The 16,704-nt window shown below is 52.9% G+C and overlaps 7 protein-coding genes across 7 annotated transcripts; 2 read left to right on the top strand and 5 right to left on the bottom strand.

The window, feature by feature from the left end:
• Positions 1-189: 189 nt before the first annotated feature.
• DACRYDRAFT_21169 (uncharacterized protein) lies at positions 190-4,572 on the bottom strand (the record flags this gene model as incomplete). The annotated part of the gene is made up of 15 exons (XM_040772270.1): positions 4,172-4,572; positions 3,998-4,112; positions 3,770-3,944; positions 3,584-3,711; positions 3,339-3,524; positions 2,980-3,289; positions 2,720-2,929; positions 2,251-2,672; positions 2,122-2,197; positions 1,917-2,074; positions 1,767-1,867; positions 1,346-1,712; positions 1,016-1,295; positions 628-969; positions 190-577 (listed from the first exon to the last, which is right to left on the bottom strand). Exons 1-15 carry the CDS (start codon positions 4,452-4,454, stop codon positions 191-193), a joined length of 3,540 nt encoding a protein of 1,179 aa, XP_040630548.1. The 5' UTR covers positions 4,455-4,572.
• Positions 4,573-4,621: 49 nt separating this feature from the next.
• Positions 4,622-5,239, top strand: DACRYDRAFT_105816 (V-type ATPase; the record flags this gene model as incomplete). The annotated part of the gene is made up of 4 exons (XM_040768147.1): positions 4,622-4,735; positions 4,788-4,866; positions 4,919-5,019; positions 5,069-5,239. The coding sequence occupies 4 exons, from the start codon at positions 4,622-4,624 to the stop codon at positions 5,237-5,239; spliced, it is 465 nt and encodes a 154-aa protein (XP_040630547.1).
• Positions 5,240-5,578: 339 nt separating this feature from the next.
• DACRYDRAFT_105815 (uncharacterized protein) lies at positions 5,579-8,533 on the bottom strand (the record flags this gene model as incomplete). The annotated part of the gene is made up of 11 exons (XM_040768146.1): positions 5,579-6,354; positions 6,430-6,529; positions 6,597-6,746; positions 6,808-6,884; positions 6,937-7,106; positions 7,162-7,360; positions 7,409-7,744; positions 7,797-8,164; positions 8,214-8,229; positions 8,281-8,326; positions 8,378-8,533. 11 exons carry the CDS (start codon positions 8,531-8,533, stop codon positions 5,579-5,581), a joined length of 2,394 nt encoding a protein of 797 aa, XP_040630546.1.
• A 1,574-nt stretch (positions 8,534-10,107) lies between these two features.
• Positions 10,108-11,654, bottom strand: DACRYDRAFT_21168 (ribosomal protein 60S). The gene is made up of 7 exons (XM_040772269.1): positions 11,587-11,654; positions 11,474-11,530; positions 11,264-11,422; positions 11,167-11,199; positions 11,001-11,114; positions 10,433-10,935; positions 10,108-10,374 (listed from the first exon to the last, which is right to left on the bottom strand). The coding sequence occupies exons 3-6, from the start codon at positions 11,420-11,422 to the stop codon at positions 10,894-10,896; spliced, it is 348 nt and encodes a 115-aa protein (XP_040630545.1). The 5' UTR covers positions 11,474-11,530; positions 11,587-11,654; the 3' UTR covers positions 10,108-10,374; positions 10,433-10,893.
• A 136-nt stretch (positions 11,655-11,790) lies between these two features.
• On the top strand, positions 11,791-12,633 carry DACRYDRAFT_21167 (40S ribosomal protein S15). The gene is made up of 4 exons (XM_040772268.1): positions 11,791-11,835; positions 11,887-12,006; positions 12,061-12,264; positions 12,315-12,633. Exons 1-4 carry the CDS (start codon positions 11,833-11,835, stop codon positions 12,450-12,452), a joined length of 465 nt encoding a protein of 154 aa, XP_040630544.1. The 5' UTR covers positions 11,791-11,832; the 3' UTR covers positions 12,453-12,633.
• Positions 12,634-12,695: 62 nt separating this feature from the next.
• On the bottom strand, positions 12,696-14,103 carry DACRYDRAFT_105812 (uncharacterized protein; the record flags this gene model as incomplete). Its single annotated transcript, XM_040768145.1, has 3 exons — positions 12,696-13,274; positions 13,324-13,875; positions 13,933-14,103. The coding sequence occupies 3 exons, from the start codon at positions 14,101-14,103 to the stop codon at positions 12,696-12,698; spliced, it is 1,302 nt and encodes a 433-aa protein (XP_040630543.1).
• Positions 14,104-14,420: 317 nt separating this feature from the next.
• Positions 14,421-16,468, bottom strand: DACRYDRAFT_64633 (TPT-domain-containing protein). Its single transcript, XM_040775759.1, has 2 exons — positions 15,806-16,468; positions 14,421-15,753 (listed from the first exon to the last, which is right to left on the bottom strand). The coding sequence occupies exons 1-2, from the start codon at positions 16,316-16,318 to the stop codon at positions 14,686-14,688; spliced, it is 1,581 nt and encodes a 526-aa protein (XP_040630542.1). The 5' UTR covers positions 16,319-16,468; the 3' UTR covers positions 14,421-14,685.
• Positions 16,469-16,704: the final 236 nt, after the last annotated feature.

The following is a 16,704-nucleotide window of genomic DNA, read 5'->3' as shown; positions in this document are numbered from 1 at the left end:
GCCCCGCACTCAAAAGGTTGGTCGTTAGGGGCTGTGTCAGTCTGGTGATCACAGTCGTGATCATGAGTGCTTACGCCCTTTCTCTTCCAGCGCATCAACCAATTTGACATTAAGCTTATTGCTACAAGTAGAATTGTCTCGAACGAGCAATATAGTTGTCATAACAGGAAGGAGGGAGATAGGCAAGAGATTAAGTCGCCCCAATTTCATTTGGAAGCAGGGTGGGCGTTGGCGGTGCTGGGGAAGAGCCCGTGTGCCCTGTAATGTTAGGATGTCCACTTTCGTCGTCCTCTCCGAATATCTCCACAAGTCTGGCCCGGTTATTTCCGCCCCTCTTGACCATAAAATCCTTCAGTCCCGAACGAAGGTCTGCGTCTCTCGACACTGCATCTCGCAATTGCGCTTTAGGGAGCTGTAACAGCACGGCGTAGCTGGATGGGGCGATCATTTTTGCACAGCGAAGGAAGCCATCCCAGAGTGGAGGCTGTTCCCAAACTTTCTTGGGAATAAGCCGAGCGAGAATAGTAGTCGAGACGAAAGGAGTTAGTGTTTTGTAACGTTGTACCGTCATGATGACCTGGAAGCACTGTCAGTTCCTGTTGACGCACGCGATGGAGGTTTGCTCACAGTTCTCATGAACAATGTGGGAAGTGTTGGCTCATCCACTAATTGTTGGATGACAGCGGCTAATACATCAGAACGGTATATATCTGTCATAGAGAAGCACAGCTGAATGGCTTCGATCGTCGGTTTCAACCCCGCATCTCTGTCTATGTGGTGCAGTAACACCATGAGTTCTACGGGGGTGAGCAGCTCCGATTGTTTAGCCCGTGGCTGATTCGAAGAAGTTGCGAATGTCTGCGGAGGTGCAGTGACGATCGAGGAGAAAACGGAGCGAACAAGTGCTTTCTCGGCTGCTTGACCAGTGAGGGTGGCAACGATACGGGGTAAGTACCGTAGGATATCCGCCTAGACCGTGTTATGAGAAGTCACACAGAACAACAGACTTGCCCACCTTTTCCATTTCAGATAAGATTGGCATGAGAAAACGGACGTCAAGATTTCGTTCAGCCACAATGGCTTTGATCAAGGCCACCAGTGGAGCGGAGGGTCGCCTGGTTTCCGTCAAAATGTTCAGCACCCTCAAGGCAAGTGTTTCGCTGCCTGCGGGGAAGGTCCGTAACAACGTCAAAAGTTTTCCATTGGACTGGCCAAGGGTTTTGACCAAGTTCGTTATCAAATCCTGAATTGCCTCCTGCACAGAAGAGTCCATGTAGGGGTAGCGGTCAAAGATCCTAACGCACATTCAGCGACAAACTTGACGATGTAACACCAACAAACATACTCGTCCAACATCTCCTGGGACGTTAGGCAAAGCACGAAGTACAACTCGAGATACTGTTGCACCAAGGCTCTGTCGACTGGAGGCACAGGCACCTCGGGGACATAACTTGTCGCATACTCTAGGTTCTTTTCACGTGCGGGGCTCGCCTTGGGCTCCGCAGTTTCAGTTTCAGACGCATTCAAATGCTTTGATTCCTCGTCCATATCTGGAGGTTCGCCATTGATGTTCGCGTCGTTAGATACAGCCGTTCCAAGAGACAATCTTTTAAGCATCTGCGAAGCAAATGCCCTAGTATATGACTCCAGCTTTCTGTTGTCCTGTACCCAGCGTTTTGTGGTGATAATGGCTGCATTCCGTGTGACCTTCACTGCGGATGAAGTTAGTCACAGTAAATACGGCTGTCATTCATATGGGATCATACCAGGATGAGTAGTGAGATCGAAAACAATTTCTAGAGCTTGTTTTCGTAATGGCTCTCTCGACATCGCAATCTCACGGAGAACGCCGAACCCGATTGCCATACTAGATGTTGCTTAATAGATGCAGCGCACAGGAACAGCAGAACACTCACCGCTGCTCCACCACGCACAGCTCTCGCATCATTCCAAAGACGAATGGGGGCAAAACCGGCACATCCATCAAGAAGCGGTTAAGAGATTTATCCTTGGAATCAACTTCCCTAGTTAGTTCTTCGACAATCATTCGTAGCCACTTCTCGTAATGGCCAGACTAAGAAACATTGAGATTTAGGTTAGTCCAACCCTCAAAGAGCGTACCGGTAACAGTTCATCCTGAGTATGTCGCTTATCATTAATCCATTCCTCTGTCAACCACGTTGTAGCAACTTTGATCCTAGACGCCCTCAAGGTAAGGAAGCGTGATAAACGTTTGGAACTAGTCCTTACCGATTGGGGAAATCACTCAGAACGAAGTCGTATAATCGCTGCCGGATATCATCGGATGAAGGATGTGTCCGGACCGGGGGCGGGGAATCGTCTTCTGACTTGGAACTAACCGAGTCATCCCCGGATGATGTAGAACCCCGCGTGACCATGCGCACAAGGGTGAGCATCCATAACTCATGCGCTGGTAAGCCAGCAACGGCCTTGATGTCCTCAGCATCGGACTCTTCTGGAGCCTGTAGCTCCGTCTCCTTTCCATTCTCCCAGAGCCGTGACAGGACAGACTGGATCATCTTTGTACGAGAGTCAGGATCGACTGGTTTTGGTAGCGGCAGTTCATAGTTCGCTAGTCGAAGGGACTGTAGAACATCTTCGTCATCCGCCTCTAACACAACACCATGGGCTGATGTTGCAGGGAGGTCAAGCTGTCCATTTCATGAGCGGCATCCACAGATAATACAACATGACATACGCTCAGTTGCTCATTCAGTTTATCAGGCTCATATTCCATGTCCTCATCGTCCTCTTCTTCTTCCTCCTCCATCACAACGTCCTCGTCATCGTTGTCTTCCATTCTTGAAACAAGTGCAGAGGCCATAGCTTCCTGCGTGGTGAGTCCACCTGCTGGTTGAGCCTGGGACGTAACCGATGATGTTGCTGCGGCAAATGCTTGGCGGACGGTCTGATGTGCAACGTAAGCTATTGGGCGCCGACCATGAATATCATGCATACCTGAACAGCAGCCATCAACTCCTGCTCCGATACCAGGGCCAGATTGGCTATAACAAGATCAACCACCATCTCAGGCGGTAGGGTGCTGACATCGAAAGCACTTAGATCTCCAAGCGTTGCCATCCCCGCGGCGGCGGCTGGGTCTAGCCTGAGTCGCTGTGCAGCATGTGGGTTTTCATCCTCCGAAGGTGCTGGTCGCTTGAGCGTAGCTTGCCGCCGGTCCTCTTCTGCAGCGGCCTGCTGTATTCTTTCGGCTTGCTTCTGGAGAATTTGATGTACGCGCGCTGTGTGCGGTGGTCCGTGAGGGCTCCTGGGTGAGGCACTTAGTGACATGCGGAATGAATCGCGGAAAAGCATACCGCAACCAGTGGGTGAGAAGTATTCGGATGGATCTCTCCACACTCCTGATAGATGTGGGAGATTGGGCCGCAAGAGCAGTCGGCGTCCATACTTCCAGCGTCTGGAGGATGACTTCTCCTAACGCAGGACGCAGACGGACAAATGCATCAAAGCAGTTGACTAATGCGGAAATGATTTCGACCACACTAGTGCACGAGCGCTTAGTTTCCCCAAGTTAGATGGAGAATGAATGAACCCGGCTCACTTTGACTTGAACAGAAGGGTTATCATTTTCTGCAACAGTTCCACTCCTTCGTTTTCCAATTGAGACGGGGATATGAATGGGTGTCCTGTGGGTACAAGGGACAAATTCGGATCCGCGATATTTTGTAACTGGATAAGCAAAATTAGCGCTCAACTCCATAAACATTCATCATTTAGATCCGCTCACCCTTGGGTCGGTAGGTCCTCTTCCCTGTACTAAAATTGCACGTTGCATGAATTTCAGCGCGCAGAGCTTGATGCCCAAGGGGGCAGTGGGGGAATCCAAGAGTTTGAAGATGCGATCCTTGGCAGCGAGCACGATTTCCCATTGCTTTTGAGCGGCCATACCCGCAGGTTGACATCTGGATCATATTCATAAACATGCATAACTCTGTCCTTAGATTGGGGGACGCACACAGCCCGAAATATAAGCGGGTATATGGAAGAGAAACATGATATCACTGTCTTCACGATCGGGATATGTGTTCCGTAGAGCAACCCAGCAAGGTGGCTCACTACCTCCATTGCCACTGCGCGCGCCAGTCGCGGTTGAGTATTTATAGGCATCTACATGACAAAATCGGCGTACCTCCTGTACGAGTATTATAATCAAGCGCCTGACTACCCAATGCATACAGCACCAAGTCCAGCAGCCACCTCTTCAACACCGAGTCGACGCTCATCGCCGTCGTTGGAAGCAGGTTGGATATCATGATCGGAATGAGACTCGGGCGGTTGTTCTCAAGCACAACTCTGAGCTGCACGAGGCGCTCTCCCTGCTCCGCTGAGTCTGCCGGTGCAGAGAGAGCACTGCTCAGCAGCTGGAGTGGGTCGGGCGTCCCCGCGCTGAGCGCGTCATCCTGATGTGCCATTGGTATTGTGACTTGTAACAGCCCTTCACCGGTTACAACCTCTTGCTCAGGTGTTTCACTAGACCTTACTACACGGTGGTTAAAGGATCGTTGTTCAAGAAGTGAATGTCATGAGAATGTTGGTGGTCTCGAAAGTGTTCAGACGACTTGCAAAGACTCAGTCGCCCATGACGGAAAGAACCCCTAGGGACCTTTTGCTTCCGCCGTTCACAGCCCCTAGAGTGGACTTGAGAATCGCGCCGTTGAGCAGAGTCACTCATCACTCATCTCCACACGTTATGGTGAGCTCTGTAGCAAGAGTGAAGGAAACATACCTAATGCATTGCGGAACAGTCCCAACAGTCTCAAAACATTCAAACCCTTCTCGATGCAGAAAAGGAGGCGGCCAAGCTCGTCCAACAAGCACGGCAGTGTACGTCATTCTCGCGACTCCACGTCATATTATTTACCTGGCGGATGCACAGACCGCACGCAGCGCCTAAAGGACGCACGTACAGAGGCGGATAAGGAAATTGCGGAGTATAGGAAACAGATGGATGCGGAATACAAGAAATTTGAGGCCGAGGTGCGTCCACATTGTCCCCGTATGCGCCAGGTACTGATTGAGTACGTAGCGCTCGGGGAGCACCCAGTCTGTGCAGTCGGGCATCGACAAGGAGACAGAGCAGAGGATCTCTTCAATCAACGATGCTTTTGAGAAGAACCGGAGGGATGTGGTGAAGAAGCTGCTCGAGCGGGTTGTCGAAGTTCACCCGGAGATGCACCGGAACATCCACAAGGTGTAGTAACATCACCCCTGACCGTGTGTTGCGTGCTCTGGATCCATGGGGCGGGCAAGCAGAATGTATGATAGATCGTCGAGCTGAATCGTTTGCATGACAAACTAGATAATACATTTCGACCTATTAATCCCAGCGTCGCTAAACGGCATGATGTGCTGCCAATGAAACCCAACACGGCTTCGAAACGACGAGCGGAAACGGGTCATGGTACAGAACCGAAAAAAGTACCTTTTAACATGGATACAAGAAACCCAACCAGAAACCAATCGAGAGGATAGATGGAAAACAGGACGATAAGTAACAACAACAGAAACCAAAAGAAACCCAAATCGTCTATGAAATCTAATCAAGCAAGCCGACCTTCCGCTCTGCGCGTGGCTCGTCTGCCAACCATCCAAGGCCGACAGGCGCACGTTTCGCGGGCTGGGCATGTTCATCTGCTGGGGATACGGAGGTGAACCTATCCGTAGTTGATCCGGAAAGGGAATCTAAGCTGCTCGCCGGAAGCCCATTCGTGCGGATACGAAAACTGTGATTCGAGGGGTACTGGTGGTGATGTGGGAGGGCGTTGGGGCCAGAGAGGTAGCCATCGGTGTACGGCATGGTGTATGGCGAAACTTGGTTTACTGGTGAGAGGTGCATGGCAGACACTTCCTGCCTGTCGAATATCCGTGGCAACGAAGGTAGCGGCCCCAGTGTCTGATCACCAGGCCAATGGGATGTCGCTGGTGTAGGTAAGGGGTCCATGGTTATTCCGTTGTACGGTGTATGCGTCGTCCTGGGGGGCGGGAATGTGGGCCCATAAGTGTGGGCCGGCCCGCCACCCATGGGGTAGTCGTAGTGGTTCGTAGTCCCAATATGCAGGCTGGGCCTAGGAGCGGCCGAAGTCGACAAAGGTTGCCCGACAGCCTGCCAAGTCGGTGTACCTTGGCCATTGATCAGTCGCGGTGCGTGGACCCGCGGTCCCATCCAGTTCTGGCGGAAGGAGGGGCTCCGAATATCGTCCAGCTTGATGCCGTATTGGGCCTCGTACTCGTGGCACCACTCCTGCACACGAGCGTCCGGTTCGACCCGAGCACGGTCATAGTGCTGTAAGAGGGCAAGGAGTATCCAAGCGGCTAAAGGGAGGAGAGGGAAGAAGAACAAAGGTCAGCCCACCCACTGGGGACTCAGAAAGGGACCTCGAGACTCACTGGCAATGTTGGAGCGACCCTTTGGTTCAAGCCAGTCCAAAATGATCATCAGGTTTGCGATGGCCTGCTTGGAACGCGTCATCGGCGGCTCGTCAAAGACCTGAGAAAGCGGGGTAAAGGTGTCAGAAGCCGGGAGCAAAAGCCAAGAAGCAAGGGAGACAACATACCTCGTAGATCGCCAGCATGCAACATTCTGAGAGCGCATGCATGTACGCAAATGCCCAACCGAAGCCGCCAGCAATGTGGTACATGTGGATGTGCATGCGGAGGTTGGCTTCGTTGAACCGGAGTCTCAACGGCAAAGATAATTGCCAGTCCTGTAAGGGGTGAATGTGATGAGTATTTCCCCGGCATCCCTTGCGTCGGGCCTCGACTCACCGTCAGGCTTCGCTCGCACTCCTGCAGCTGTGTCGTAAGACGACGGTGAGTTTCCGTGTTCCGCAGCATTCCAATGTCTGCGGACACGTTGTCAGAAACGTGCGGAGTGGGAGAAGCGGGGCCACTTACTCTGACTCTCGATAATGAGCGCTGCGATGCGCACGTAGATCGAGGTGATGCGAACAAGATACCCAAACGCCCCCGGCTCAGTGACATCTTGTCCCCCTGGTCGGAGGAACTCCGTCGGCGGTTCAGCATCCGCAAATATTTCAAATCGACTGTCTTTCATCGGCAGCCGGCTAGGAGCAAGCTTAGCCTGAGAATACCCTAGCGCGAAAGGGGAAATGGACTTACACGGCGAATTCAGATTCCTTGAAAGAGAGCGGGCGTTCGGTGAACGTCGAACAGAGGGACTCAATGAAATAGATGAGCCAAAACGTCCGCCTATAGCTTTCAGCAAGTAGAGCCTTTGTCGGTTCTGTGGTTTCACCCATTGCCCCTGAAGCATCCAGGCGGTGAGTCTCAAAGCGCAGCAGAATGTCAAGAGCCATTGCTATCATCTGTAAGTGAAGCTGTTTTCTGACCAAGTTCTAGAACTTACTCATGTAACGGCCGTTGGCACCGGACGAACGCCTCATAGAAACTTCGTGAACATGTAGCATAATCAATGCCTGGGCCACTTCCAGGGTATAATCCAGCTGAACGTTCCCCGTACGATCGAGGAGCACGCGCCTCGCCGGTTCCGCGAAGATCTCACCCTGCTGCCAGGGACGACCGTTGGGAGAAAGGATACGCAGTGCTGGATGGGAAGAATAGGGCGCGGCCAATGCCATGATAGAAAGAAGGATGTAATTTGGCAAGCTGCCATTTGTGAGCATGCTCAAGAACGTGGGCTTGTGGATCATCAGGTTGTACGGTGTGCACTTGTTGAAGAAGACTGTCCCACATGATTTCAGCGCTCCTCTCCCGCGCAAGTAGCATACACGTACTGTTCGTCAGCTCAAGTTTGATGGTTGGATCGACCGTGATCCTTGTATTAGGCATCACGTCTGTGAGGGCCTTGCGCAGCTCCTCGGTTTTCGCCCAAGGATATTCTTCCTTCAACATCTGGGGAGTGTCGACCATGATATTAACCGGTAGCCCGCCAGATGGGCGAGTCAGCGGTCCACTGGCGATTGGGCGAGGACCCATGACGCCCTGCGGAGGGTAGGGAGCGGAGCGCAAGGGGGAGGTGAGCTGCGAAGCCAAAGCAGGACGGGGGAAGAGAAGGGATACGAGGTCCTCTGAGCGGGCGTGGGGTGCTGCGACAGCGCGTCCGAGGCTGTCCGTGTAGACGCATGTTTTGGTAGCGAATTCACTGGTATTCAATCAGGATTGATTTGAATCGGGGTATGTCAAGTGCTCACCAGTTCGCGCAAGGAGCTAAGGAAAGAGTAGGTCAGTTAACGCGCAGAAATGGAGAGATGAACGTACATCGACCATCGCATCGACGCTTTGACTTATGACAGGCATCGCATGCCTACTCTCGTTATTAGCTATTTCCCGAGCTACTTCGAGACATAAAACGCACCTTTGATAGCCGCTTGCGCTTGCGTACACCCCTGCGCTCTGCGGCGTCCTCTTCCTCTGAGGAACGTTTGTCGAACGCGATAGGCATTGGATCTGGTCGTGTACGGTTGCCAAGGAGTGGTGGGAGTGTGGAGGATGGGGTGGAATGGGTGAGCATTACTGTCATTTGGGTTGTCTTGAGGGAGGGAGAGCACAGCGATGGTGGTGATGGAAGAGCAGGAAAGGGGGGGAAGTGAAGAGTGTGTGAGCTGATGTGTTTAAGGGGGAATGGAAATGGGGAGAGATGGTGTGGGATGATGATGAGTGTCGAATGAGGAAGATGAGGCAGTTAAGCACGCGAAGGGCGAAAAGCACGCGCATGGAAGGGACAGTTACAGAGCGGAGGAGTTGCACCTTACAAGTCGAATTTGAGAACGGACCGAGAGCGTGCGAATTAGAATATGGGATAATGTCCCCAATTGGACATCGATTCCAACACGGTTTTTCCACTGCCGCCGGGAGGGTTAACCACTCGAAATATTAGATCAATCTTTTATTGCCGGTTGTCACCATCGCGCTCCGTATTCAATTATTGCACCTCCACGCGGGTCTGATCACCACGAGAAGAAAGGGACAAATACGGGGCCGCCGGTTGAGTCCTCTTTCATGCCATCGTAGGCGTTTCTTGGGCTAACATGCAGATTATGGATAGGAGAGAGGGAAGTGTACAGACAGATAGAACACTTTTTGTGGCAGGGAAGAACACCTCTCACTCGTCACTTGATTTGGCTTCAATGGTGGGCACCAGCAGTACACCCCCCAGCTGCGCCCTTTCTACCTCGGGGAATGGTGCATACATGCTAAACGGGGATGGGGAATCGCAGGCCTCTCGAACCCACCTGCCAGCTTGTTGTGCGGGGTGCTTCCACTGGACCACACCACCGTTCATCGTTCCTGCAGCTTCCCACTCTCTCAGTTCTCCCCGAAGCGGAGCTTCAAACACTTCCCCCGGGAAAGACGTTTCTCACCGACCGTGTTTTCAACACTTGGTGTCTGCAGAGGGCACATAGCAGAATATAACGACCGTATTGTCCAGCAGCCGTCGGGCATATCGAGATACATTGAGGCTCAACCCGTTCCTCCCCTGCCTGACGACTTGCGGCGGTTTCCCCGCTTCTGACCTTCGCATCTTCCTCGACCCCTTCTCCAGTTCCGCCCTCGGAAATTCCCAATTCCGATCGTGCGACCATCAGCAAGAGAGGGGCAAGGGCAAGGGCAAAGGGGCAAAGGGGAGCTTCCTTGTTCCTGCAGGGGGTGTTTCTATGTTGTGCAATATAACCTCTCACAGTTTCCCTGTTCCCTTCCAGCCGAGGACAGCGTACACGGCTTATCCTGATACCGACGTTCGGAACGAGTTCAGTCTCAGCTCAGGGTATGAAGCGCACATCTTTCCCGATCCTCCATCAGTCACGCAGCATCGTCGAGAGAAGAAACGCGGTAGCAATCGCCCGTTGTTCTGAAAGCACCGGAGCCGGCGGCAAGAGGTTGATTTACGCCCTCTGCGTGGCAAGTTTGTGGCACCCGCTCGACCCGTTCGGTTGTCCGGGAGAAGCACGGCCTGGGTGAAATGGTATCCGCATAACTCGGGACGATACGGACTGCATCTGCATCTGGACTACATGCTTCTCTTCCTGCCCCAATCAAGGGAGACGGTTACGACAATTATGTTAACAGGGTCAACCTACCCCCGGCTTAGTATACATGGCCTTACACTTCCTGTCTCAACACCAACCTGAACCAGTGATCCTAATATTTTCCGACGGCAATCTCCAGTCAAACCCAGCTGGTCTTCTTACCCCAACTCGCGCTTTGCCTATAATCCCAAATTCCCCAACAGGACAAGCACCTTCAGATGCGCAGGTCACACGTTCCACGAACCCCTATTGTCCGGAATTCATCCCTGCCAAGTCCGCGAATCTGCAACTTATCGTTAGAAAACGCGGAGCGCTCCTCATGCTTCTAGCCTCCGGTCAGCTGACGACCAGCGTGCGCTGAACCTGTGCGAAACTGCACGAACGGGGCAAAACCCAGGGAAAGAATCCAGCTTCTTGAAGGGAGGCCTATCGGTATCGGGATCTCATCTCTCTCCCGGCGGGTCAGATGCAGGTCCGACCATGCTCCGCACCGGCGGATTGTCGCGACAATGGTCATACTTAAGGATAAGGACACGGTTGTTGGCTTGGAAGATGCGAGCCCGATTTGAGGACGACGTCAGCGGCGTCAAAGCAGAATGCGATGGGGGAGATGGCCCGGCGCTTCGGACAAAGCACTTCGCTTCTCAAAACAATTTTCACAGCCAATGTGGAAAAACCTCGCAAGGATACCAAGGCGTGAGGGAAGCAGCAGGCTCCGACGACGGCAACGGGAGAACAGATCGATTTTCCAAAGACTACCATACAGCTCTCCGGAAATAACGACTGCACCACGGCATGCAGGAGGAAGAGCACAAGGCCCGAAGCGGGTCCCGACGCAGAACACTTAGTCGAAGAGACCGAAGCCCATGTCGTCGTCGGACTCCTCCTGTACATTTTAGGCTCCCGTGAGCAACGGATCCCTGCATGCCAGCTGGAAGAACAGTCACACACCTTCTCTTCCTCCTTCTTCTCCTCCTCCTTGGGGTCCTCCTCCGCGGCAGCGGCAGCGCCACCCGCAGCAGCAGCGGGGGCGGCAGCAGCACCACCGGCACCACCAGCAGGGACCTGTGAGATTCTTGAGATACATTCACAAGCTGGACATAAGCAAGGTACTTACGGAGGAAAGCTTGGCAGTACCCTCAGCGATGAGCTGGAAAAGGAATAACCCAGTCAGTAGTCTGCTTCAAGGTTTACCAATATTCATGAAAGCTAACCTCGTTCACGCTCTTGCCCTTGACCTCAGAAATCAGCTTCTCCAGGCGTTCCTCGTCGGCCTCAACGCCACCAGCAGCGAGGACGGCCTTGACGTCCGCAGCGCTGGGAGAGCCATTGCCACCGATCTGGCAGAGAAGGTAAGCGGCGATATGGCGCATCTGCACCGAGCATGAGAATTTAAATTCCCGGAGACGAAATTGAGGTCCCACCTTTAGTTAATGTATTTGATGATGTGGGTGCTTTTGAAGGGCGACAGCCGCAAATCACTAGACAACATGTCAATCATTGATGTTCATACTTTCCAAAGTATATGAATACGCACATTTAATCCCAAAGGACGACTTGCAGACGTGAAGACCGAAGGGAGATGGTTAATGAAACCAGACTTTTGCGACGCCCAAAGCCCTGAAATGGCACGCGCCACCGTGGGCTCACCCTAAGTCAAAACTGTACAGTTGTGGGTTGCTTGCGCTATCCTTCGGAAGCAAACCACATCCCGCGCGATTGCACCGATCCAGGCTCACCACCGCCGTCGACATCCATATCCCGACCGACCACCAACAAAAATATGGTGTGTGCTATAGATGTTGGGGAATGTAATGAGTACTGACAACTTGCTCAGGCTGACTTTGAAGCCACCGACCCCGCCGTCGCCGCCGAGCTCAAGAAGAGGAGAACATTCCGCACCTTCTCCTTCCGTGGCATCGAGCTCGAGAAGCTCCTTGACCTGAGCAATGAGGACGTGCGTTAATGGCAGTTTTACGGACTGCCGACGAGTTTTGACGGTGTATTACAGTTTGTTGAGATTGTTCACGCCCGCGCGAGGAGACGGTTCCAGCGCGGCCTGAAGCGCAAGCCTATGGGCCTGATCAAGAAGCTCCGTAAGGCGAAGAAGGAGGCACCGCCCAATGAGAAGCCCGCTGTCGTCAAGACCCACCTGCGGGATATGATCGTCGTTCCGGAAATGATTGGCAGCGTCGTCGGCATCTACAACGGCAAGGTGCGTGGCTGGGGTGTAATGTAAAGACTTGAAGCTGACTCGTGAACAAGGTCTTCAACGCTGTTGAGATCAAGCCTGAGATGACTGGCCATTACCTTGGAGAGTTCTCAATCTCGTACAAGCCCGTCAAGCACGGTCGTCCGGGTATCGGTGCCACCCACTCGTCTCGTTTCATTCCCCTCAAGTAAGTCTTCGAGAGGGTTGCTGTTGTGGGATGGGCGTCGTCTCTATACGCATATGTTGGCATACTCTCCCATGAATAATATGCCATGCAACACATTTGTCTGTTCAGAGGGAAAATTCCACATTGGCCCAAATCAGCGTACTCATTCTTGTCATACATAATGGTTTAATTCCCATCCGATAAAGCACTACACGGCCACTCGCCCACACCAGCATACAAACACGATAATTGTTAATTCCTCTAGTGCCTAGAAAGCGTCAATTTCATCTTTACTGTCATCGTCAGAAACCGCCAACGCATCATCTGCGACTTTCATCCAGACCGTCTCACGATGCTTCTGCACGAAAGCCTTGGCCACCGTGGTATTTGTCTGTCGCACTGGTGGCTTAGGCGGGTCCTTCACCACAATAGGTATCATCTTGGCAGGTTTCTTCTTCAGCTGGAGAGGCATGATAAACGGATGTCTCGGTGTTTTCTGTTTGCTGGCATCAGCGTTCTCTTTCTTGTACAGTGCCTTGATCGATGGCGGTCCCTGTCCAACAGTCATCGTCTTCATCTTTGAACTTCCAGCAGCCTTCTTGCTATCTTTCGCACTTTGTTTGGCCTTGGATGCGAAAGGATGCGTGAACTTCCGCGTTCTGTCGCTAGAAGAAGAAGCTGGAGGGGCGGGCTGGCGATCCTCGCCATCCAAATCCATGTGAGAGAACAGGCTGCTCAGATTCTTAGCGCGCTCGTCAACCGAAGACCGGCGTTCAGTAGGCCGTCCTTGAGCGCCTACAACGAGACGCCCCTTGCCTTTATCCTTCGGAGGAGGGACAACGACAGACTAATTGGAATGTCAGCATATATTGCCAATTCATATGCTGGGTATTGACTTCAGCACTCTCCTCATCACTCTGCATGGAGCCTCGAAGAGTCGGAGGATCAAGATCCATCGCGCCGTGGTGAGAAGGCATAGCATCTTGTCCAGACTTCCTCGGTGTAGACGTAGCAAGAGGCGTAGTAAGCAGCGTCCTCATCAGCGAAGGTGCAAGACCGGCAACATTAGGTACAGCAGTTGAAGCATGATGTGCTCTCAGGGCGGTGGAATACGGATGAGGCCTAAGCGATGTCGCCCTCGTCCTTGCAAGATGAATAGCATTCTCGAGCGAAGAAGTGAAGGGTGACAAGCCATGATAATATGTAGCAGCAGATGCAGAGTTGGTGCGAGAAACATGCTGGAACGGAGAGCCAAGGGCAGGAGCAGCAGCAGAGGAAGAGGCGGCAATCGGGGCATAAGTGTTAGGTTTAGGAACGTGAGGAACGGGTGGCTTGTTCTCGTTCGTCGGTTTGCGCGTAGGCACCAAGAGAGGTGCTACGGCCCTCAGAGAAGTCTGGACAGACCTCGTCCCGCTCAGCACAGGGTCAGTCATAGGTGCCTCATCTTCCTAGTCCTCAGTTCAGCAAACGAACAGCATATATGCGGCTTCTTCTCCCTTACTGACCTGGAAGTGCGAGTTATTCCTTTCCCTGCTACCGGAAACACGGGCGCGCTTGGCAGGCTGGTGCAGGGGAGAATGGTCCTCCGACTGGGCATAGGCAGGGTCAGAATAACTTGGTAGTCGACGTTTACGTGAGTTTAACGGAGGGGAATGGGGAGGCCTGAGACGAGGCATCGTACGAGTTCGGGGAGAACAGCGAGAACAGTGGAGAGACCGAGACGAAGCGAGCTGGCAGAGAACAAGAGGTAAGGATGATGAGAAAGATGACCAGAAGCGAGCCGGTCAGTCAGAGGACAGTAGAGAATGGTAGCTAGTAGCATATATGCACGAATGCCCGACCAGAGAGTGATCGTCAAGAAGAGAACACCATGAATTTCTTCCGCGAGCAAGATGTTCCTTTCATTTCTGGGGAGACACCCAGTCATTACCTCATCATCACGCCCCACACCATGGGACATGTGTAATCATTGACATGTTAATCAATTACTGATGTTACATAGATGCTATCTGTGTAGAGAAAACTGCACTTTTGATGCCGGGCACTAAATGTTCAGTTCAAAAGAAGTATGCCGAATACACACCGCTCACCAGGAGACGGACGCATAGAAACATCAGGCATAACTGATCTAAGGGTATGGATGCATAAGAGCGTCAGTCCATGGTTTCGTCAGGTCCGAATATTACAGCACGGGAAGGTCCGCCTTCCACCTCGCTTCTATACATTTCCTCCTCTACAGGGCGCCAAGCTTACGAAGTTCAGTGCACCATCGCTGTCGGCCGCGTGTAGTTCGCTAGGTCCACCAGAGCACCCTTTGCGGATAATTCCATAGGTGGCGCTAGGCTGTTCACGAGCGCCCCGTCAAGCGGTACGCCTGCCTTCAAGGGCGGAGAGTCGCGGCTGTCCGGCGGGCTGGGGTAGATCTCCGCGCCATTCTTATACCCATAACTGGGGATGTTGAGTGCGGGTGGCTTAGGGATGGTGAACGTCGTTCCTCGCGCTGTGAGGGAAGCATGCGGAACAGAACTGGAAACAGACCGCAATCGTCCTTCGTCGTACAACGGTGCGGGGCGGACGCGGGCATCCATTCGCTCATCGTCCGATTTCGAGAGTTCGTCGCGAGATGTCGGGAGTTGTAGATCGCCCGCCGCGGCGACTCGTTGTGCACGCTTCTCGCCCTTCTCAATATCGCCTTTTGCGGCGTTGTACATCCATAGACCGATACCGGCGAGGAAGATACCGCCTGCTTGGATCGGGTGGACAGGCTGATTGAAGTATAGGATCGCGATGCAGATGACGGCGATTCGCTTCACCAGCGAGGCGATAGAGTACGTGACAGGAGAGCACATCGACAGGAGTGCGAATGCGATCAGGTTCTGGGCGAAATGGACGGTGCAATTCAGGAGTAGGTAGTAGGCTGCCGCAGAGGTCCGGTTGGCAGGTTTGCTCTCGTCGTAGGTCGTCAGATCTTCCCAAAGTCTGCCCACATCCGAATATAGCCACAGAGGGATCATCATGATGAATGCAAGGCCCGATGTGTAAAACAGGAGGTTGAGCTTGTCCAACTTGTGTGATGGGCCGGGGAGGTGCGGGGCATTGGTTGGCTTGCTTGGCATGATTTTCTTGAAGAAGATATTCGAGGAGACGACGACGAGTGTCGAGCCGAATGCGCAGAGCAAGCCAAGTGCGGAGGACGCAGTCATGTCAAACGTGCAGGCTAGCATAACGCCCACGGTTAAGGGCACCAATGAAAGGTAGGTCTTCGGCGAATAAGTCACTCCAAACACCAGCGCATATGCTCCAACAGTAAACAAGGGTGACAGTGCCTATCACATTCTGTTATTAATGAACCCGAATTTGGTATACGAGCGGACTTGCCTTTATAGTATGTACTGTGCTCACAGGCACTCGGGAGATGGCTATGCTGGAAAAAATGTGGCCTCCGACCTGGAACAAGCCCATGGGTATTGTGCTTTTGAGTATCGCCTTCGTGGGTGCGCGTAGAGTAGTGAGCTTCCATATGGGACTGAAAAAGGGCATGCAGTATGCGGCAACGAATCCAAACTGGAGGAAGGTGAGGGTGACGGGATATCGATAGAGGTTGAGGAGGGGCTTTGCGGTGTTGCTCGCCATTGCGCTGCAGGTGTACCACAGAGCACAGAGAAGTATGAACTTGAAGCCCAGTGATGGGAGTTGGATGTGTGGAGGGCGGAATGGGGTGCCTGTGTGCTTCTGCCAAAGTGCAGAGATTCGCTGGACCCAACCGCTTTGGTCTGCCCATCGTACACCTTCGTCGTACCCTCCTCCTTGCGTGAATTCCTCGCTCGCCTTCCAACCTTTCCCAGCAGGTACATGTCCGTTGCCGTTTGCGTAGCCGTTTGCATACGGCATTTCCTGGGCTTGACGAAGACGATTTGGAGGAGTGTAGGTGTACGTAACGCGATATCGCTCAGGCTTGTTGGAAGGAGTCGAGGGAGTAGCCCTGTGTGCGGGGATGCTTGCGGTGGCTGAAGAGCGAGGAATGCCGTTGTTGAGGGCAAGGTGCACAGTTGAAGAAGGCGGGTTATCCATAGGAACGGGGTGGGGGTTGAATATGTGTCGCGGAAGCGAGTTCGGGGCTGGACGTGTCTCGCCGCGTGTACGGGTACTTCCGATGATCTAGGAACTCACAGCGAGTGAAGATTTTTGACAATGGGATATGGATGATGGTGGGGGAAAGGAACGAGAGTACTTGCTCCTCGCTCCTCGTTCCTCCACAATAAACGATAGTACGATGT

Source organism: Dacryopinax primogenitus (assembly GCF_000292625.1).
Source record: "Dacryopinax primogenitus strain DJM-731 SS1 chromosome Unknown DACRYscaffold_5, whole genome shotgun sequence".
NCBI classification, from domain to species: domain Eukaryota; kingdom Fungi; phylum Basidiomycota; class Dacrymycetes; order Dacrymycetales; family Dacrymycetaceae; genus Dacryopinax; species Dacryopinax primogenitus.
This window is presented reverse-complemented; position numbering and strand designations above follow the sequence as displayed.